Below are 22,550 nucleotides of genomic sequence, written 5' to 3' on the forward strand. Positions count from 1 at the left end.
ATATAAATTATAGCTACATCAAGGAAGCCAAGAATGCGAAGATCAGCCACTCCTGGTTTGGCTTCTGTTGGCAAATAAATGCCTGAACTAATAAGGTGCAATTATTTGCATATGCTTACGTTATTAAAATGATAACCACAGTTAGTACGAGAACAGCTACATAAATGCCCTGCTTAAGGAAGTCCTCTGCTGGCCACATCAGCTCCCATACTCAGAGTCTCTCTACATGAGACATCTTACAGAGGGACTCTCAAAGGTAGGGAGATGCAATGTTAGCTGGGAAGCGTAGTTTAAAAAGACAGAGCCGCTGCTGCTCCTCAGAGCGTTTGTTAATTTCATCTTTGCCTCCCAGAAGGGGAGGTGAAATTGACAGAGCCTTCCTGGAGGCGAAGATGAAATTAACAAACCCTCTGAGGAGCAATCTCTGCCAGCTCTGTCTTTTTAAATTACCCTTCCTGGCTAACATTGCATCTCCCTACAGTTGAGCATTCCTGTGTAAGAGGTCTCGTGTAGAGAGACTCTCACAAGAGGTTTTCTAAAATGGAGGCGATGTAGCAATGGGAAGAACCCCTTCCATCAACACTTGGCTCATGCAGGGTCTGCCCAAACATGTCAGGAGCATATGCAGAACTCTGGAGTGAAGGCGACATCAGAATTCACCCTTAATTTCTCAGGGAGCAGCTTTAAGTTTTCTGATTAAGGGGATTTTAAAAGCATTTCCCCTTATTTATTGCCTACAATATGAAAAGCTACACCTTAAGCTCATAAGAGCTACTAATAACCACACTCTGAGGCAGCCCGTCAGCTTTAAACTGAGAAACGTAAGGTGTATTGCAAATGTGCCCACATTATTACTAAATTTAAATAACAAAGAAATCAGGCTAAAATAGCAATCTAATTGCTGGCTCGCAGATTGCAGTCAGATGTTACTTAAAGAGCTGCAGTGTGCTAATTAGATTCTACGCATTAAAACGGACAGGTTGTGAGGATTCACAATTTCCCCTCGTTGCATTTAGCACTGAAAAACGTATCTTAATCTACAGGTGAAAATATTACTTTTGGCAGTAGAAAGAGCAATATAAATGGATTTATCTCTACTGCATTCCTTGTTCTTCTTTCTATAGCTTGCTGAACCTAGCATAAAACAACTGTAGTACCGACTTCACACTGAGCGTCTGTGGGGCTGACTTAAAAAAAAAACATTTAAAGGTCTGAGATGACAACATTATTTGAGCATAAAGAATATACCCCTCCCTTGCTTCCCAACATGCTGATCTTCAGGTGCTTTTCTGTTAGAAACATTTCACATCTCCTCTTCCCGCACTGGTATAATTTTCACAAGAGCCTCTCCTGCCCTCACCTGGGACTCAAAACTAAGGGTTGCATCCATTTCTGCATTTAATTTATTTCTATCTTCCAAATGGACAAACCCAAGTTAAGAGACACATGAACTGCAGATAAAGCCCAGGGAATAAAAGGATCCGGGACAACTCCACGCCCCCCGCCCAACCCCACCAGAGGCTGGCTCATTATCTAGAGGTGTATCTCTTTAAGTCCCAAAGGCCTCTTCAGGCATGGAAGGGAATAGGGCTGTACAAAACCAGCCCCTGTTGTTGACAGGCAGTATAAGGTCAGAGGACTGGACTGAACTGGGTATCAGTGCTAGAAGCCTGGCTTTTGATTAATGGAGTAGAAGTTCTTTTCTTTTTCTGATTCTAGTTCAGGGGTCATGGGCTGGAGCCTAGCCTTCAGCCGTGGAGCACTGCAAGCTGTGAGGTGCTTATTTACTTATGGTGTTTATAGTCTGCCTTTTCCACTGAGGGTCAAGGCGGATGACTTCTATATCCAGCCATCCATAAAACAGCTGGTTTCCTTGCAAGTCCCCTACAAGCAGCTTCAGAGCTTCATTTGAACCGAGTGCTCCTAATTTTTCCTCTATTATTGGAAGGTCTGCTGCACCTTTTATGGCACACAACAGACAAGAATTCAACAGATAATTTTTTTCCCCACTCACTACCTCACCAAGCAGCATGTGCTGAATTTCTGACTGTTTTGTAGTGGCTCTATGAGAAAAAAGAAAAGAAACGGTAACCTACTTAAGGTTCAGTCCCAAAGCTTCAATACTAGGGATCTTGGCAGGCTTACCATTCCCCTGCTGATGGCGGGAGATCCCCCATTGCCACTGAGCACTTCCTGCCACCATTCAGCTGGCCAGTGGGAGGAAATGGGCGGAACATCAGCACTATCCCAAAATGCTGATCTTACTCCCCATACACCTGGAAGTGACGTCAGAGTGTTGCTGGGGGACTCCAGGGACATCTGGTACTTGAACAAAACTCTATGGTTAAACCATTGTTCCAAAACACAAATATCCACGAGAACAGTACCATAGCTGTATCATGGATAAACGACTACATTTGATGTAGCCTTGCTATCTTCTCTAAAAGCTAGATTTTGTAAAACTGCAAATTCTTTTGCCTTTATGAAATGTACAACGTTGCTTGGTAACTAATGCTTAATAGGGTCCTTTTTTTGAAGTGAGAAAAGACCAGAGGACCAGGTTTCAGGGTACATTTCGAGACTCCCAGAACTGCGAGAGATACCAAGGCTTCCTCTCTAGTACAACTACAGATGCTCTGTCAAGGTTCTGTCTTTATTCTTTGCTTCTTGAGTTACACAAAGCATCATATCCAACTGGGTAGTTCCAGTGCTTCTTAACTGCGCTAACACACTTGTATATCATGCAGTATTTAGTCATTCCGCCTGCCCTAACACACCAGATAATTCAGTGCACACAGAGTCACAAATGCTTTCTAATTCTACCATCTGCTTACAGATACAAAAACTCAGGTGCCAAATTATTTTGACTTTTAAATTCAAGACCGATGTTTATACAGAGCTTGCTAATTTTGTTCCACAGCATGCTCTACTGCTAGAGTTGTCAACTTTTCAACCAGCCGCTATGGCAGGTGATTACATTTATCTCCACGTGGAATAAAAAAACTTACGATTACCATCATCCACATAGCAAATTTTTGTTAAAGGAACAAGTTACTGGTTTTTTTTAAATCTGGCAGATTGGCAGCCTTAATTTAATTCCATCCCATATGGCTCATCATGTGCACATATATATCCTACCGTTCTCCTTGTAGCCCATTCCCAAGATGACTTCCGGTGCTCTGTAATAACGTGTGACAACATATGGAGTCATCATGAAGCTAGTGCCCGCTGTCCTGGCTAGTCCAAAATCCAGAATCTTCAATGTGCAGTCAGATTTTACCACAATATTACTTGGTTTTAAATCCTGAAAGAAAGAGAGAAAGTAGGCATGAGTCTTGCCTAGGGTTGCCAGCTCCAAGTTGGGAAATTCCTGGAGATCTGGGAGGTGAAACCTGGAGAAACCTGGAGAAAGTGGGGTTTGGGAAGGGAAAGGACCTTGGCATAGCATAATTCAATAGAGTCCACCCGAAAAAGTAGCCATTTTCTCCAGGTGAACTGATCTCTGTGGCCTGGAGACCAGTTGTAATTCCGGGAGATCTCCAGCCACTACCTGGAGGCTGGCAACCCTAGTCTTGCCTAAAATATATACTGGGTGCAAAGTTGCTTTATATCAGGTATGTTGGGACCATAGGGGAAAGAGAACATAAAAGCACCCAAAGATACAAGAAGAACTTTGCTGTATCCATCTAATCCAGGAATTTATTCCTCACAATGGCTAATCAGATGCCTCCAGGAAAGCCACAAGAAAGCCTGAAGGAAACAGCCGTCCCCTTTAGATGTCCCCAGTAATTATCATTCAGAGGAATGTTGCCCCTGAACATGGAGGCTTCCTTTAGATCTATGCCCTCTGAATTTGACAATCCCCTTTTTAAAGACATCTAACACAGTGGCCATTGTACCAAAATATATCAACGAACCCATTTATGTATTGTCGAAGGCTTTCACGGCCGGAGAACGATGGTTGTTGGGGGTTTTCCGGGCTGTATTGCCGTGGTCTTGGCATTGTAGTTGCTGACGTTTCGCCAGCAGCTGTGGCTGGCATCTTCAGAGGTGTAGCACCAAAAGACAGAGAACAGAGATCTCTGTCTTTTGGTGCTACACCTCTGAAGATGCCAGCCACAGCTGCTGGCGAAACGTCAGCAACTACAATGCCAAGACCACGGCAATACAGCCCGGAAAACCCCCAACAACCATCGAACCCATTTATCCTGACTGAGATGAAGGGTCTAAGAGAAGGGAGGGCTGTTCCAGAATGTGGCCAGTGGCATTTTAAGGATCAGGGAAAACAAGGGAGGGCACTAAAACAAGGAGGATTACTTAAACTATAGTTAGTGTGATCATCTAAATGGTTTTGTATGATTTATAAACATGGACATCCCGATTTAATCCTGGTTTGTTTCCTGGGACTTCCCTAGTCTCAGGGCCAAAGGACATGGTTTTTAATGAGTATTCCATGCATGTACAGCTCCAAAGGGGAGCAATTCACTTCACTTCTGGGCCATTTCAAGTAGGGTAATCTGAGAAGGGAGATAGGATCCCCACCTCTCTATGAGCCATGTTTCATAGCCATACCAGCCCAGCACAGACTTTTAAAAAGCCATTCCCTCAAGGTGCTGTGTGGCTGGGGGGAAAGTGAGTCAGGTCTGGGGATTCAACTTGTTAAAAATTGTATTGTGAAAAAGTTTAATCAATCAAAGTTTTTTTTAAAAATTGTATTGTGTAGTCAGATCCTCACTGCGGTAAGGATACAAGCTTAGTCTCTTTAGGGGAGCAGGAAAATGAAGGGCAATAAAACTAGCATTTGCCAATGAAACTCAAGAGATGAATGATCATCAGTGAGCCAAACCCTGGTTAAGGAAACTAACCATAGATAAAACAAATGGTGCTTGCACTTTACGTTTGAACCAATCCGGTTGTTGTTTTGAGTAGCCTGCCCTGATGTTTCTGGCTGTGGCAGAAATAAAACAGAAGCCACTCAGGGACTTTTAGCTGGCATTTCCAGAGGCGTCTTTACTTCTGCAGAAGGACATTTGTCCTCATTAGTGGAGCTAGCTTACCCTGTGTATGATTCCCGCAGAATGAAGGTGCTTGATGCCGCAAAGCATTTGGTACAGCAGGTAAGACATTCGCTCGTGGTCTAGCTCCATCTGAATCACTTGGCACAAGTTGGCATCCATCAGCTCCATTACTAAATAACTGTACGGAGAAAACAACAATTACTGCCCTTGCACGATTGAGATTTTTTTTCTACCACTCTTCCTTTGTACCTGATACATTCCTTGGAATTAATTGTGTTTGACACAAAAATGAGGCATTATATTTAAAAAAAACAGCAAGAGAGTCAAATGCGTGTCTTGGGTATTTAAACCTGGAAGTAGCCAGAGGCACGAGCTTTTCGGAGCAAAGCAAAGGGCAACCGCTAAAGGGCTCTTGACTCTTAGTCTGAGCTCTTGCAGCCTGTGGCATTGAATGGGCTAGGCCAATGGCTCCAGGACAAGTCCAGAAATTGGGAGTTTCACGGTATATGTTTCATGTTGGTTTGCATGTTTGTCAAAATTATATTTCTGTATATCTTTACATTTTGCACTGAGTCCCCAGTGGGGAGAAAATCAGGAGAGAAATGCCCGAACAAATAAACTGACCTGAAGAATCAAAGACCAAGTAGGAAGAATTGGCTGTGCGTGGTGTTATGTATACTCCTAGACGACTCTCCTTCTTTTCACCAGCATAACTTTATGCTCCAGTAGTTGCAGTGCTTAAGGGAGCATGTTTAGTTTGTGTGGCACAATCTTCCTCTCTTTATTATCAGAATGCTTCTCACATCTTCAAGGCCTTAACAATGGCACTGTTTTAACCACAATAATTTTGCCTCTTCTGTTGCCGTGACTTTCCCTTCCTCAAGCCTATTTACATGCAGACCACCCCTGATCGGTCATTTATCCTGTCTTTCTTAATCACTGCAACACGCATGTCTCTTTGTGTACAGTACCCAGTACTCTGCTGGTGGTAATAATTAAATACGGGCAGCATCAGCAGTTGCTGGAGGTAGATCAGGCGTTCCTGCACAGATGAAAAAAAAGTGCAGCTCCTCCACTGGCAGCCGAGAATTCCAAAGTAGGGGCTAGGCATGAACCCACAAAGCTGCCTTATGGGAGCTCTTCGGAGGAAAAGCAGGTTAAGAAATGGAATAAGCAGACAATGTTCAATCGCGTCATTGCTCCATCTGCTTGGTAAAAGCTCTCCCAGGTCTCGGGCAAAGAAAGATATTTTCCAAAATCTGCTACCTAAGGGCCAAGCTAGATGTGATAGCACCCTCACGGACACCTTAAGGACATCACCACCATTTTTAAAAGTGATTTTTAAAAGCAGCCAGGCAGCATAGTGGGCTGAGGTACTCTTCCCCTGCACCCCAAGCTGCCTTCCCCCTCCCAGGCCGTTTCAGCACTTGTGGGTTAGGGAGACAAGAGGGCTGCGTGGCATTTTTAAAAGACTTTAAAGTGGTCGCAGTGGCACCTTCAGGGCGGCCACGAGCAATACATCGTGTCTAGTTTGGCCCCCAATCTTTTAACTGGTGGTGCCAGGAATTCAGCCTGGGATTGCCTGCATACAAAGCATGCTCTGATTCCCCCTGAGACACAGCCCTGCACCACCAGCTTTGTAAAACAGACTGAGTCACTGAGATCTATGATAAGCGATAATTAGTTTATTTTTATCCATATTGCAATGTTTTTCAAACTTTCTGTGTTCTGCTACTCCCAAGGAACCTATGGGTGGCAGAGGTTTCTGGGAGGGCTGCCAACTCCAGGTTGAGAAATTCCTGGAGATTTGGCAGGTGGAGCATGAGGAAGGAGAGGTTCGGGGGAGGGGAAGGACCTCAGCAGGGTATAATGCAACAGAGGCCACTCGCCAAAGCAGCCATTTTCTCCAGGGGAACTGATCTCGGTGGCCTGGAGATCAGTTGTAATTCTGGGAGATCGCCAGGCCCCACCTAGAGGTTGGCAGCCCTAGTTTCTGGGAGCATTCTTGGGCTCACATTCTTTTCACGCATGGTCTGGTATGCTTCAATGCCACTCTGCATAACCTGTAAATACATCCCAGCATGCATCCATCACATTGTAGAGAACTACTACAGGTAGTGGGCAAGGTATGTTTTATGGGTGTCTGCCTTTACTGATCTTGTAATTTAGGAACCTCTGAAAGCATCTGAGGAAGCCAGGGACCCCCAAGAGCACAATTTAAAACCATAGATGTATTACAAATATAAGGACAATATGTGTTTGCTCCAGCAAGCCTTACATTGTGGGACATAATCTAGGGACAGTGAAGGAGACTCACAAAAGGCAGGAAAAGTGGAGTTCAGCGAAAACACTTTTGTATTACTTCAAATTTAATTCAGGTCATGTTTTCGCTACGTTCCAAGCAACAGCAGCCAATGCTCAGTGGACAGATACTAGCAATTCTCTGCTGCGTCCCCAGGCAGATCAATTTACAGAGTCACAGGTTATCACAAAAATAAATATGAAAGAGAAGAAAAATGTTACACATCCCTCTTTTTTTAAAACAAGGAGATTATTTCAGATTCAAAGGCCTGCACACCTCAGGGAGTTTGGGAAGGAACAGCCACTTCGTGAGCAAGCCAGCAACACAAAGGAATTAAATGAAGCTCCTTAGAGTCCTTCAGAGATCTTTGCATATGTTCGCCTCTCCCTCCCTGTGTTTCTTCAAGCACCCCTCATTAAAATGCTTTGCACACATTTTCCATTTCTGCTTTTATAAACGGAGGTGAAAAGTGCCTTCTGAAATAACTAAAGGCAGCAGATGGATAGTATGAGTTTACAGTTTCTACCCAGAGCTTCTCCGCAAGACAATTTCTTAGAAGGAGCAGAACATCCGTTCTATTATTCCTGGATTTTAATTTTCTCTATACTGCCCAGGAGAGCTGGATCTCATCAGATCTCCGAAGCTAAACAGGGTCGGCCTTGGTTATTAATTAGGTGGGAGACCTCCAATGAAGATCAGGGTTGCAGAGGCAGGCAATGGCAAACCACCTCTGTTAGTCTCTTGCCATGAAAATCCCATGAGGGGTCGCCATAAATCAGCTATGACTTGAGGGCAGGATTTCATTCTCATAGAGTACGATGCCCACTTCTCCATCACCGCCCCAGCAAAGATTTAGGTTTTACTCTTGAATGCATTACTTACACATCCTGGAATTCCTCCAGAGATTTCTGTGGCGTGAAGACATTTAATAAACTGATAATCTGGAAAAAAAACCAGAGAGCAGGAAAGGAGGAAAGAATGAGAGACAGAGAATGAAAATTGCCATACTAAAATAACATTGGCCTAATTCACTCACTCACTCATTCATTCATTCATTCATTCATTCATTCATTCATTCATTCATTCATTCATTCATTCATTGTGTTTATAAGTCACCTTTCTCACTGAGACTCACACTGAAATCCTAAGCAGAGTTACTCCAGTCAATGGAAATCAATGGGCTTAGACTGGCTTATCTCTGTTTAGGATTTCACTGTCAAGGCAGATTACATAGTAGAAGTCAATATGATTGCAACGGATTGCTTATCCGCTTCAAAACCATCTAGTGCTGAGATTTATATCTCAACTCTGAACAGCTCCAAGGCTTCAAATTATGAAACCTAAAAAAAAGGATCTCTCTCTGAAGAACATGTGACTTAGTGCAAATAATGTATATGGGTTCTGTCTCCTTGTTTTAACTCTTCCAATCAAAGCACACAGAGACTACTTTTAGAGCTCAGCGTTTATTCTTTATTGAAATAAACTCTAACTTTTTTAAATAAAGCAAGATACCAAAATATAAACAATTATTAACATAAAACCTATGAGTATTGAACAAGTAAAATCTGTAGATTTGCCCAACTGCAGGGTGGTATCTGCAGAAGGCCCTGGTCAGGTGAGCAAAGCTGCTGGGGAGGAGCATAGGGAGCAAGGCAGCCCCGTAGATATGAGGGGTCAAGGCCATGAAGGGCTTTGTATACGATAGCCAATATCTTGAATTGAGCCCAGAGACCGATGTAAAGCCAATGGAGTGACTGCAGAATGGGAGTGATATGAATGCTCCACCTAGCTCCTGGTTGTACTCGAACTGCAGCATTCTGCACCAACTGGAGTCTCTGAGTTGATTCTGAAGGGAGACCTATGCAGAGTGCATTACAGTAACCAGGTCTCGATGTTACTATGCCACAGATGCAGGTGGCCAGATTGGCCACGTCAAGGGAGGGGGCCATCTTCTGAGCTAGCCTGTCGAAGGCATTTTTGCAGCAGCATTAACTTGCTTTTCAGGCAGTACCGCCGGTTCCATTTTAGTGTACACGAAAACATTGGTTTCCATAATGGTAATGCAATTAAGAACTCAGGAAACAAACTCCCCAAGTTTAGAACACAACAAGCCATTCTAAGCTAAAGCCACACTCCTAACGCCGGGTTTGGACTCATAATGCCCCCACCCCTGGCACGCTCTCCTCACCACCATACAGATGTCCCTGCTGCCTCTTCCTCCTTTTTTGAAACCATATCCAGACAAAGCAGGAAATGACACGCTGCAAAGTCTTCATGTGTAAGATCTAAACACGCTTGTGGAACATCCGTTACTGCTGAGGAGCCTGGGAAATGGAGGTCCTTTCAGCTTAGTGGACTGAGCACCTGAGAGCCAAGGCTGAAGTCCTCCCTATCCTTCCACCCCCTCACCAGGGTGAGTTATGGGGAAAGGGGGGGCTGGTGAGAAGGGCTACCCAAGACTTGGTCTTTCTGAGCTTCTCTGAGAATTCTCAGAAGGAATTTAGGTCTTTCTTCAAGAATTCTCTGAGAAAAGCTGGAAAGCCTGAGGTAATTGTGAGGCAAGCCAGAGGGAATTAGCCCTTGAGCAGTCTGTTTTTCCTTGACAAATATTGCCCAGATGATAATAATAGGTCCTCTCAAAATATCCTGTGTTCTATTAAATCTTCTACCCTATGCTACAGGTTCAAAGTAATTTCCTCCTCCAAATTCTCCTTGTTTTTTTGGTGAAGAAGAGTCTCTTTGATGTCTTTGTCACACCAAGATGTATGACTGAAATATTTGACTTTGATATTTGAACTCAGTATTTCATCTATCAGGGCATTTAGATAACATAAAAGAGTATTCAGTATTCATCCGTATTTAATAATTAGCAAGCAACGGCTTTTATAATATTTTGCCTAATTATACAATGGTGTGTGTGTGTATCTCTATCTCTATCTCTATAATTTTTCTTTACTTAATTTATTTACTTCATTATGACAATTTACAGCTTTCTACCCAGCAGGGACCCAATACAGCTCACATTGTTCTTTCTCTCTGCCTCTACAACTTTGTGAGGCTGGTTAGGCCAAGAGTGTGAAACTGGCAGTAGGGGTGCTTTCAGTCCTAATAGGAATGCCGGCCAGCAACTTGGGTTCCGATTGGGTGGGGACATTTCTGGAGTACATTCAGAAAGAACCCACCACTTTCAAACAAATAATAATAATAACAACAACAACAGTGTGCTTCTAGACAAATCAATGCCACACTCAGTGAACAAAGTCAGTGTTTTTATTATCCCCACAATACAGCTGCTTGGGGTTGGGGCTGAGAGGAGTGGCTTACACAAAGCCACCTGCTGAGCTCATAGGATTCAAATCAGCACAGCCCAACCCCTTAACCCCTATGCTACAGCTCCTGGCTAACGTTGCCAGCTCCAAGTTGATAAATTCCTGGCGACCTGGGGGGGTGAAACCTGGAGAAAGTGGGGTTTGGGGAGGGAAAAAGCTCGGCATGGCATAATTCCATAAAGCCCACCTCCAAAAGTGGCCGTTTTCTCCAGGTGAACTGATCTCTGTGGCCTGGAGACCAGTTGTAATTCCAGGAGATCTCCAGCCACTACCTGGAGGCTGGCAACCCTACTCCTGGCCCCTTTGGGGAATATCATGCAAGACAGGTATAGCGTGGCACAAAAACGCTCGATGCCTTTGGGTTGATCTGCCCTTTGTGCACCAGGGTTTCTGGTGCTGTAAAGGATCTGTGCCATCACCATCTCTTTGCCATGCTGGAGGCTTGCCAGCTCGCAAAGAGAGGCCTAGACCGGAGCTATTCTAGGTGCCTGCCTCCTGCACCCAGGGGGCTCCGTCATTGCAGGGGGGCTAGTAGTATCACTGCCTCCTTTCTGCATCAAAGGCCTCGGAGCCCACGCGCAGCCCTTACTGCGAGAATATATGAAGCTTCATACTGGAAGGCTGCCGAAATCAAAGCAATCATGAAACATCATGCAAAGACTCCAATTCCAGATTTGGGAACAGGGGGGAAGAGTTCACATTCAAAACCTAAAACCTCAAATCCCGGATTCAGAATTTTGCAAAGATTGCAATAATTTTTTTTTTGCAACTTTCAAATATTTGTTACGATTCATTTCAATTTTCTTCAAAGACTACATGAGTCATTCCATTTCTCACTGCTCTGAAAATGTTGCACGGATCAATCCTATAGGAAACCATGCGCCATCAAATGCCCCTTGAAGAAGATATGGCTAAGTTGGAAGGAAACAGCATTCCCCCACTTTGGTGAGAAGACTGTAAAAAAGAAAAGAATCCCAGAAGAATGTGGTCAATGAACTCTTGTAGAAAGTGAGGGCACCTACCTGAGTAAGTTCCTACCTTGGACTTAATCCTGATCCAATTCACATAGGTAAAGGTAAAGGTAGTCCCTTGTGCAAGCACTGAGTCATTACTGACCCATGGGGGGACGTCACATCATGACGTTTTCTTGGCAGACTTTTCATGGGGTGGTTTGCCATTGCCTTCCCCAGTCATCTACACTTTACCCCCAGTAAACCGGGTACTCATTTTACCGACCTCGGAAGGATGGAAGGCTGAGTTAACCTTGAGCCGGCTACCTGAACCTGGCTTCCGCCGGGATCGAACTCAGTTCATGAGCAGAGCTTGGACTGCAGTACTACAGCTTACCACTCTGCGCCACGGGGCTCTCCAATTCACATAAGCATAAGCATTATTCGGTATCAGCATATATCAGTTATATAGATCTGGACTAGATAACCAGAGCACAATTGCTCTTTTGTTACACAAGAGAAGGGAAACTGAATGAGTTTTCCACTCTTCTCCACAGCACTTTCATGGGATTTCAATAAGAGAGGATCTCCATAGCAACAGCACAATCAAACATGCTGAGCCGGGGCTCAGTTCTAATTCGCTTCCTTCTCGTCAGCAGATAGATAATGCAGAGAAGTTGTTGCCCTTTGCCAGACACCTGCTTGCTTTGGAAAAGGGAACTATGAATGAAGCCCCAATCACATTCCAAATGCATGCAACCTCTGCTCACGTGTTAGTGGACACACATTACTCTCACAGGCACATAGACAGGGGTGGCAGCAGGCTGGGGGGGGGGGGCTGTAGGTAAGATGCCCTACATTACCCTCCCCACTAAGTGCACCACCAACACCTCATACTCCTCTACCTCCAAGCATTTCTCCCCTACTATAATCAAGCTGATTGCATTTTGCATTATAGCTTTACATCCTGACTCATTTCTTTGCAACATCCCTCCCTCCTTCTGACTGGAAGTTAAGGGCTCAGGGATCTCCATTCCTTCTTGTATCCGATGAAGGGAGCTTGGCTTTCAAAAGCTTATTCCTTGGGAAATCTTGTGGGTCTTTAAGGTGCTACTGGACAAATCTTGCTGTTCTACTGCAGACCAGCATGGCTACCTACCTGAAAATCCTCCTCCTCTACGTTACTTTCCCCCCTCGCCCTTCACACATCCATACATGCAGATCTTCTCTCTCATTTTCTGGGGCTTGTGTCAAAAGTAGAAAAATAAGCCACTTGTTGCTCTGCTCCTTCCAGCGTTTCTCCAAACAAGACTGGGAGCCAAGCTACAAGTGACTTTTTTCATGTGGACAACACTTGATCGTTTTCGCAAGTTTTCCTGGGAACTGAAGTCCCAGTGTCCTTCCCCTCTCTGTTAGAATCGCTGCCTGAAGAGCCAGAGAAAGCCGGCTGCAGCAGCAGCTTTTGCAAATCGTTCCTCCAGTCACAAGCCTGCTCTCAACCATCGTTTGAGGGTGGGCAGCTGCTACTTTCTCACTGGGCGTCCTGCTCCCGGGGAGCTGCTCTGGAGAAAACCGCCGTGTCGGTGAAGCTCCAGCCACAGCAACAGCGGAAGAATCTGCTGCTGCTCTAACATGCCCTTCCCTTGCTCCTGACCTCCTGGAGAAAAACTGGAAGGAGGGCATGTTAGAGCAGCAGCAGATTCTTCCGCTGTCGCTGAGGCTGGAGCTTCACCGACAAGGCGGCTTTCTCCAGAGCAGCTCCCTGGGAGCAGGATGCCCAAGGAGAAAGTAGCAGCTGCCCACCCCCAAATGATCGTTGAGAGCAGGCTTGACTGGAGGAATGATTTGCAAAAGCTGCTGCTGCAGCCAGCTTTCTCTGGCTCTTCAGGCAGCGATTCTAACAGAGAGGGGAAGGACACTGGGACTTCAGTTCCCAGGAAAACTTGCGAAAACGATCAAGTGTTGTCCACATGAAAAAAGTCACTTGTAGCTTGGCTCTGGACAGAACATCCTTGAAGGTTCCTATCCGGAGGTTTTGTAGGACACGGCATGTACCTGTTGCTTACCTCTGAGGCTGGTCTTGCACACAGAGCGACTAGAAGGGCTGTAATATAAGGAAGCTGTCTCAAAGAGATTCATCGGTAAAGGGAGAGGGAGTGTCTATAGACTTTACTACTATTGCTAAAAGTATTATCCTACTGAGTAGATCCTATGTTGTTTAATATGTCAGTCTTAGAATTACTTACACACTGTTTCAGAATTTCTTCGGCTCTGTATTGGATTTCTGCTGGTTTTAAGTCTTTGCAAATTTGTAAGTATATACCCATTTGTTACATGTTTATTGAAACATCTTTGAAATTGAGTGTACCGACCTACACTGTGTAATTTGCCTTGAATCTCAGTGAGAAAGGCAAACTATAAATAACATAAATAAATAAAATAACTGAAATCGTAAGGAAAATACCTGATAAGGACATAACAATGTGTCCCCTTTATCAATTTCTCTCTCAAAGGTACACTTTCCCAATGCACACTTTCTCAAAGAAACTTACGTTTTTGTGGTTCACACACTTCATGAGGACTAGCTCCCTGTAAGCTCGCTTAGCGTGCGTTTGATTTTGAAACGGCCTGCTGAGCTTCTTGATGGCCACATTTCTGTCGAGAACAGCATCATATGCAGCGCTGGAAGAATGAAAGGGACAAGCAACAGTGTTATTAATTAAGATAACTTCTGCATATTAGCAACAGCCATTGATTGTTTGATAGTTTCAAAGATTTAAAAAAAAATCTTTGCATTTGAGTACAATACACCACGCATGGTGTTCATCTGTGATGCTCATCTAATCACTTGTGTATTTCTATTTCATTATTAAAATATACAGACCCTGCCTTTCAATTCATATGTTATCTACACAGTGTGTGCAATAAAATCTGTTTTTAAAGCTATAAAACATAGAATAAAACAGAGTTATGCAGCAACAAAAATGAGTAGAATCGAGAGAATCAGGACGAATATCAGCGCTGGTATTTATAGGAAACTGAAAGCAATTAATCAATAAAATCCCCAAAGGTCCCTAAAAAGTACCAACTTTGCTTGACAAATTAGTAGCAATGAAACAAAACTGCTCTGCTCTAGGAACAGAATGCTACAGTCTTGCTGCCGTTATTGAAAAGACCCCATTCCATATAAGCAGCGCTTCATGACCTCCAAGGCAAGTCTTAAGAGAGTGGGTGGGTGGGTGGGGAAGAGTAAATTCATACGGGAGAAAGAGGTCCTTAAACAATCCTGGTCTCAGATTATCTAGGGAGTTTTAAAGGCTCCGAACTAACTTGGGAACCAAGTAGGAAGCAGAAAAGAGGATTGAAGAATAAATTCTGCAATTTTTCTCTCATCCACAGATTGCTGCTAAGTCTGGACACAGTGTTAGAATAACTGCAGGTAGGCTGGAGGGATTGCCGCAGTTTTCCTGTCCAACAAACACAACTAGTTGCACTACTGCACAGTGTCACAAATCCCCTTGGGAGGAAGAAGTTCCATGGGCAGACCTTCACAGGCTCAGTTCCTTTGTAAGGAGAGGTTTATGGAGGAGGAGGCAAGCATCCAGGCAAACGGTGCTAATCTGCGAAAGAGCAGCAATTCCCCTCAAAGCAAACAGTGTGCCTTTGAACCCCACTCTGTCCATCATTCATTCACAAGCTCCAGGCGCTGGAAGCAAAGAAGCAACCTGAGACTTCCTCTTGGGCCATAATTCAAAAGCTTGGCTGGATCCTGCGGATTTCTTCTGCTGACCGTTTTGTGGAACTCCTTTTGAGAGGGAGACGTGACAGATCCATAATCTTCCTTTTTTTGGAAGAAAGACTATTTTTGTTTTTAATAAAGGTTTAATAAAGGTTTCTGCCAAATTTTTAAAGGTGTCAAATCTCTGGCGGTATATATTTTCTGTCATTTCCTGATGGTTTCAAGGCATTGATGGTTATGTCTGGATTGACTGCTATTTTGTAATGTATTTATTATCTTAACCGTGTTGCATGGCTCAAGGGGAACTTGCAAGCTGAAAAGTAGCTTATAAGCGAAGCTAATTAACTGATGGGGAGATTAATAAAATGTGTTAGACCTCTCCTTGTACAATAGACAGTAAAGCTTTTTTTCCCCCTTGAGATTCCTCCTTTCCCTCAAGATCCAGCTCATTTCTTTTCCTCTCAGCTTCAGCCTCACTGGAGAACAACTTTTCTGGTTTTGTCTGGAAGCAGTAGTAACGTGCTGCCTACTGCCGTGAAGCTGGAAGGTGGCCACTGGCAACTGCGTGCTTCGATCACTTCACGTCTTTGGTTTTTGCAAAACAATATAATGCAATAATAATAGAGGCTTTTACCTACTCCACAGAAGCTCTGCCGGGCTTAATTGAATATTTTTTTTCTATTTCATTAAAGATCCTATCATGATGAAAAGAGCATACCAGCTATGCTTAATAATTAATTTGTGCCAGGGACGAGGGGGGGGGAGTGTGTGTGGGGGAGTAAGGCACCTTTAAAAATATTGACATCTCCATTTGGTGTATGTTTATACAGAACATTTATATAGAAGTTGTTCCTGTCCTTTAGCAGTTTTATTCAGCGTTGCAATAAGGGCGATGGGAACCACAGAACTATGTTCATTGCTGTCAAAGGGGTCCCAGAGCATGATGACAATGATCATCTCTCCAGATCTAGCATCCTACTGGATTCTACTACATTTTGCCAGGGGCGGATTGGCTCTTTAACTGGAAAGTCACTGGCAAGCAAGAGCAAGACAAGCCGAACAAGCAAGACAAGGGAGCACTCAGTGGTGCTGCCAACACAAGAGGGGCTGCTTGGCACAGACCTGATTAGCAGGGACCACTTGGTTTAGCTTGCTTTGGGGCTGTTTTAACATCCCCATCTGCCTCTGCAACGTGTGAGACCACCTGCAAGAAGCCTGTAAAGTATGAGTTCTATACTGAACCTGTATGTAATGGATCAGTGTGCTCATCTTATCGTGGGCTGTAGCAAATGGCGGTAAACCCAAGAGAGCCTTTTTCCATGGCTGCCACAAGCTGGCTGGCTGCTGCCAGTCAGCATAGACAATACTGACCTTGACAGATTAATGGCCCAACTTAGTATGAGGCAGCTTATCCTGTTCACCATGTGAGAGGAAACAGCAATATATCTAATTCTCTAAGTGTGGCCCCCATCATGCCAAAGCTAACAGAGAAACGACGACTGAGGGGGTGACATGATAGAGGTTTACAAGATTATGCATAGAAATAGAGAAGGTAGAGAAAGAAGTATTTTTCTCCCTTTCTCACAATACAAGAACTCGTGGGCACTCAATGAAATTGCTGAGCAGTTGGGTTAGAACGGATAAAAGGAAGTACTTCTTCACCCAAAGAGTGGTTAACACATGGAATTCACTGCCACAGGAGGTGGTGGCAGCTTCAAACATAAACAGCTTCAAGAGGGGATTGGATAAACATATGGAGCAGAGGTCCAACAGTGGCTATTAGCCACAAGGTATAGATGGAGCTCTCTGTCTAGGGCAGTGATGCTTTGTATTCTTGGTGTTTTTTGGGGGGGGGGGCAATCAGTGGGAGGGCTTCTAGTGTCCCTTCCCCACTGGAAGAACTCCTGAGGACACCTGGTTTTTTGGCCACTGTGTGACACAGAGTGTTGGACTGGATGGGCCATTGGCCTGATCCAACATGGCTTCTCTTATGTTCTTATGTTCATCTGCAAATACTTAAATTCCAAGACTATAGTCATAGACAGACAAGACAGAAATTTCTACAAACCTGAAGAAAGCCCCATGTTTGCACAAAAAACTGAAATTTAATGCATTGGGGGAAGGGGTTGAATCCCTCAGAATGAAAAAGGAACATGTGTAGCTTTAAGAAACGAATGCCATCAGTATCCGCTGCTAGGCATCCACAAAAGTACTGCCAGCCTTCAAGCCTTGATTTCTGTCAATACAAGGCAGGGGGAAGGGGGGAAGGGTCCTTTCAGGGCTGTTTTGGCCTTTCAGGGAGGACTTCTTGTGGGCAGCATCCACTGGGCAACTTGCTAGCACGTGACTTGCATTACTCACCCAGGCCAGGCTGCTTGTAACTGTTCCAACAGCAGCCACTACACATAAGCCAGTGTAGGGTTGTGATTAGAGTTTCAGACTAGGATCTTGGAGACCCAGGTTTGAATCACCACCCTGCCATGGAATCTCACAGGGTGACTTTGGGCCAGTCACACATTCTAAGCCTAACCTGCTACACAGGGCTGATGTGAGGATAAAATAGAGAAGAATGATGTAAACTGCTTTTGGTCCACATTGTGGAGAAAGCCTGGATACAAATGAAGTAAATAATAAATATAGTTGAAGATGAAGAGGAGGGCAGATAAATGGTAGGTTGCTTAGTGGGTGGGAAGGAGAGAAGGAAGGAGAGAACAAAGCAGGGAATGGTGAGGGTATGGAAATTGCCAAGAGGAGGGGGGAAAGGGAGAGGGGATACAGGAGAAAATGAGGTATTCCCTGCTAGTCCTTGAACGTTCCCCACTGTGCAGCTTGGCCAGAGTTTCCCCAGAGTGAGGCTGGGAGAGGTTAGAAGGGAAAGCTAAAGACAAGGGAGCAAATAAAGGCAGGTTGGCTGGTGGGTGAGAAGAAAACAGAAAAGAGGGGAGAATGTGGGAATTAAAAGGGGAGGGAAAGTGAAAATAGCAGATGGGGGGGGGGAAACAAAATAGTCCTTGTACAGTCTGCAAGTCCTTGTCAGTTGTCCACTTGTATTAAGTCCTTGTGAGTCATCTTAAAACTGAATGCAAGACTTGTGATTATCGCGGTGTGGTGTATGAGCACACTAGGACTATGAAGACCTGATTTCAAATTCCCGCTCAGCCTCATTGCATAGTCTTGTGGCTGTCATTGTCTCCTGCCCTAGCCTACCACACAGGGCAGAAAAAACTGCGAGGAAAGAACTGTGTAGTGCACTCTAAGTTCTGTGGAAGAAGCATGAGACAAACATACCAGAGGAAATGACCAGCAAAATCTGCCTCACAAACAAATCCACAGAGGTTATAAATAGCATTGCCAGCCTCTACATGGAGCCTAGAGTTCTCCCAGAATCCCAACCGATCTCCAGACTACAGAGGTCATTTCCCTTGGAGGAAATGGGAGCTTTGGAGGGTACACGATATAGCATCATATCCTATAAAGGCGCCTCCCTTCCTCTACCCTCCCAAGACACTGCCCCCAAATCTCCAAGAATTTCCCAAGTGGGAATTAACAATGCTATAAACCCACTTAAAAATGTGCAAGTGTGGCCGATTCCAGACGGCCCTCCCCATCCCGAAACATCGCGCGTCGTCGCACGGAAAACGCGAAATATCGCGTTTTCTCGTGTGAGTTTTGCACGACGTCGCGCAAAACTCGCGCGAGAAAACGTGATATTTCGCGTTTTCCGCGCGACGACGCGCAACGTTTCGGGATGGGGAGGGCCGTCTGGAATCGGCCTGTGTCTGCCCATATATACCTATGTAAAGTATCTGACGTATTTTTGAACCAGGGGAAGGATTTTTCCATTGCACCTCTGCTAACAGAATGTATCTGTTGGATCTAACGCAAGGTGCCTGTTGCTCTGCAAGGGTTCCTGCCGATGCTCTTGTTGAATATGACTTTATCTCAGCATCTTTACAGCTGCTGCATTTTTTCTCAACAACAAAAGCTACATTAGCTACATGGTTTTATCATACAAGCTACAGCTTCACTACGATATGCACTATAAAAATATCCTTTAACTTTACAATCAAGCACTGGCGACTGGGGACATTGAAAATGCTGTAAATAAGCTCGTACTAGATAAATTATGTTTACGGCAGGCTCAGCAAGGTAAATGTTAGTTTTCCAATTGGTCTTTTTTTAAAAAAAAGAGGAAAGAAATAGCAGTAAATAACTATAGAAATAGCTTGGTTTAATGGGGACAAAAAATGTTTTTCAACTAAATACCTAAATTGCCACAATAAATGAAGCATGCGTGTGTATGTGTGTGCATGCACACATGCTCACACACACACATTACTGCTCTATAATGATGCAAATGGAGCTGATTTCATTGCCAGGAGAGAAATTATTGGAGCCATGCTTGTTTTAGGAAACAAAGATTGTAGGAATCAAAGTTGATCTTCAGGAGAACGAAGAGAAAAAAAGCAAACTTCACAAATAAACACACACAATCAGCTGTGGGGTGTGTGGGGTGTGTCTAGCTTGCCTGTCTTGATGAAATAGGCAAGGAAGGACTCCAGGAGCCTTGACTTTGTCCATTAATGTAAGAATTGGCCTATCCCTCAGTACTGGCTGCTCTGACCGGCCGTGGGCTCCTCGGGCTCTCAGATCTTTTTAAAACATCACCTACTGCCTGATTCTTTCTAACTGGAGAAACCTGGGGTTGAACCTGTAACCTCCTACATACAAAAGCAGAGACATTCTTACTGAGTCACAGCCCCTCCCTGAAAAGAGTCGGGCCAAGTTTCAAGCTGAATGTTGGTCATCTATTCAGTGTGAGGTGAAATTGGCCTGAGAAGGCCTTCAGATTTATTTCTCTAGGGAGGTGGCAGGGATGGAAATATTCCCTTTTACAATAACATTAGCATAAGAATAACATTCGATTTATATACCGCCCTTCAGGACAACTGAACACCCACTCAGAGAGGTTTACAAAGTATGTTATTAACATCCTCACAGCAATCACCCCAGGCTGAAGACGGGGGCCATCCTTGCTTTAAATTACTGCGGAGCTCCTTTAAGCAGCTTCACATACTCAAAGTTAAGGCAACTAAAGAAAGTTTTTTAAAAAAAAATCCAGAAATCTACCTGAAAACAAGTTCCTGTTCTTTAATGGAAAGTATCATGTAAAAAAATAAAGCCAGGAGACAGACAGACAGGTAGATGAACCTGACAGGTAGATGAACAGACAACAGGTAGGCAACAGACAGGTAAATGACAGGTAGATGAACAGACAACAGATGAACAGGTAGATGGACGGACCACACACCGGAAGACTCCAAGTGGGAAAGAATACCCAGTCTGGCGTTTGGGGCCAATTCTTACCAAATCGGCCCCTGATGCAACCCCGCACTTCTACATCGCGCCAAGAATGATGCTATTCTCAGTGCAACACAGCATTCCAAAGCACATGGGAGTGCGCTCTGGAAGTTTGTTGACCCTTTCCCTCACCTTTCCCCGCCCTTCTGCCAGCCAGGTGAGAGGCGCAGAGTCTGGAAGCAGGGGATCCCCAGCCCCCACCAGAAAAAAATGGATCTCTAGCATAGGGAGACAGGCGGTCCCACAAGTGTAATTGACCAAGTCTGTGAAGGGCTTTGTATGTGATATTAATACCTTGAATAGAGCCTGGTAGCTGACGGACAGCCAGTGAAATAACTACAAAATGGGAGTATTATGCATGCTCCACTGAGCTCCTGATAATAATTGAGCTGCAGTGTTCTACACCAGCTGGAGTCTCTGAGGGGAGCCACACTTTTGCCTGTTAACAGTAAAAAGCATTAATATGAACAGAATGCAAACACAGAGGGAGTCTGCTTTGGTTTCCCCCATAAACATTTGTAAGAGTTCTCCTCCCAACTGGTGTAACTCCCTATCCCAGCTCTGCATTACTGGTGGAAGCAAAGAACAATGAAAATAAACAATCACAAAGTGGACAAAGTTTCACAGGAGGCACACTTCCCAACATTTGGGAGGGAAGAGGGATCACTTGCTACAGTCAAGTCACAGAGCAGACCACACCCTTCGAGCAACTACAAATTGTCTCCTTGGGTCTTTAAACACATTCTTCATGGCTCTGCAAGTTTGGGACGATGGCAAAGTCATTTTTCCTCTGACATGAGCTGAGCTGTGTGTGGAAAAGCATTCCAAAGAGTAATATTTTGGCCTGTGCCACATCAGGCTGCTGACGGGGGGGGGGGGTGCTCCTCTGTGGGGGGAAAAATGGAAACAAATTGCTGTGCATAGAAAACTAACATTATTCGTTTCTATCCTGCCTTATCTCCTCAGACACAAGGTGGCTCGCAAAGCAACAAGCTGGAAGAACATGAAAATGCATAACAGCCCATTAATAAAATACAGACTTACACGGAGATTAAAAATGCAGCCAAGTCTGCCAAAACAGTTTACTGTCAATCAAATGCACTCTGAAATTAAACTCTCTTGCATGTCCTCCCAAATGCAAGAATTGAAGGCACCCTTTGCACCCACCCAAGAGAAGCCTTCAGTTTCACCCTAGTATGCTAGCTTTCTATGCGAAGGGAATTGGGAGGACAGGATTTACCAACTTAATGGGAACTAAATCCTTCCTATTTAGTAACACCAAGCAAGATATTTGGTCTCAAAGGCTAAGAAGAGACATATGAGAAGGTAATATAACCTGGCTCAGAATAGCTCATTTGATGCAAAGCCATGTGGGACCCATGTAAGCCACCCTGAACACGCTGGATGAAGATCAAGATATAAAACGATAGAAAACTAACCAATCAATTTTCTCTATGAGAGCTATGGAAGCAGAACTCTGATCCTATCCTCATCACTGATTCTGCATATTTTGCAGAGAAAAGGAGTGATTTAAATGCATGTGCGCTCTTCACAGCAGATGCAAGACACATGTATTTTGTCCCTGTGCTCAGATATCTCAAAAAACATCAAGTGTAAAGTTGCATAAAAACCTCCCGAGAAAGTCTGCTAGCCTCACTGACGCTCTTCTAAGCTTCTCTTGAAATTCTTCGGCCTCTTCTCCAAGTAGAAACCACCAAATCCAAATTTCAAATTCAGAATAAATGACTCCTCTGGTCTCCATATACTAGCGAGAGGATGAGCATTTGAAATCATAACATTTCTTTCCAAACATTTACGAAGCCAGAAAGTCTGCACGTTTTCACCAACAGA

General features: G+C 44.3%; 1 protein-coding gene across 4 annotated transcripts in view; it reads right to left on the minus strand.

The window, feature by feature from the left end:
• MAPK10 (mitogen-activated protein kinase 10) overlaps positions 1-22,550 on the minus strand; it is a 125,355-nt gene that overhangs the window by 61,443 nt on the left and 41,362 nt on the right. For all 4 annotated transcript variants that reach the window (XM_054989957.1, XM_054989956.1, XM_054989959.1 and 1 more), the window contains 4 exons: positions 14,152-14,281; positions 8,203-8,261; positions 5,058-5,196; positions 3,139-3,304 (listed from right to left, as the gene is read on the minus strand). In XM_054989957.1, the coding sequence (XP_054845932.1) occupies positions 3,139-3,304; positions 5,058-5,196; positions 8,203-8,261; positions 14,152-14,281 (494 nt within the window). The remainder of the gene's footprint in view (positions 1-3,138; positions 3,305-5,057; positions 5,197-8,202; positions 8,262-14,151; positions 14,282-22,550) is intronic.

This window comes from Eublepharis macularius, chromosome 10 (genome assembly GCF_028583425.1).
Source record: "Eublepharis macularius isolate TG4126 chromosome 10, MPM_Emac_v1.0, whole genome shotgun sequence".
Classification (NCBI taxonomy): domain Eukaryota; kingdom Metazoa; phylum Chordata; class Lepidosauria; order Squamata; family Eublepharidae; genus Eublepharis; species Eublepharis macularius.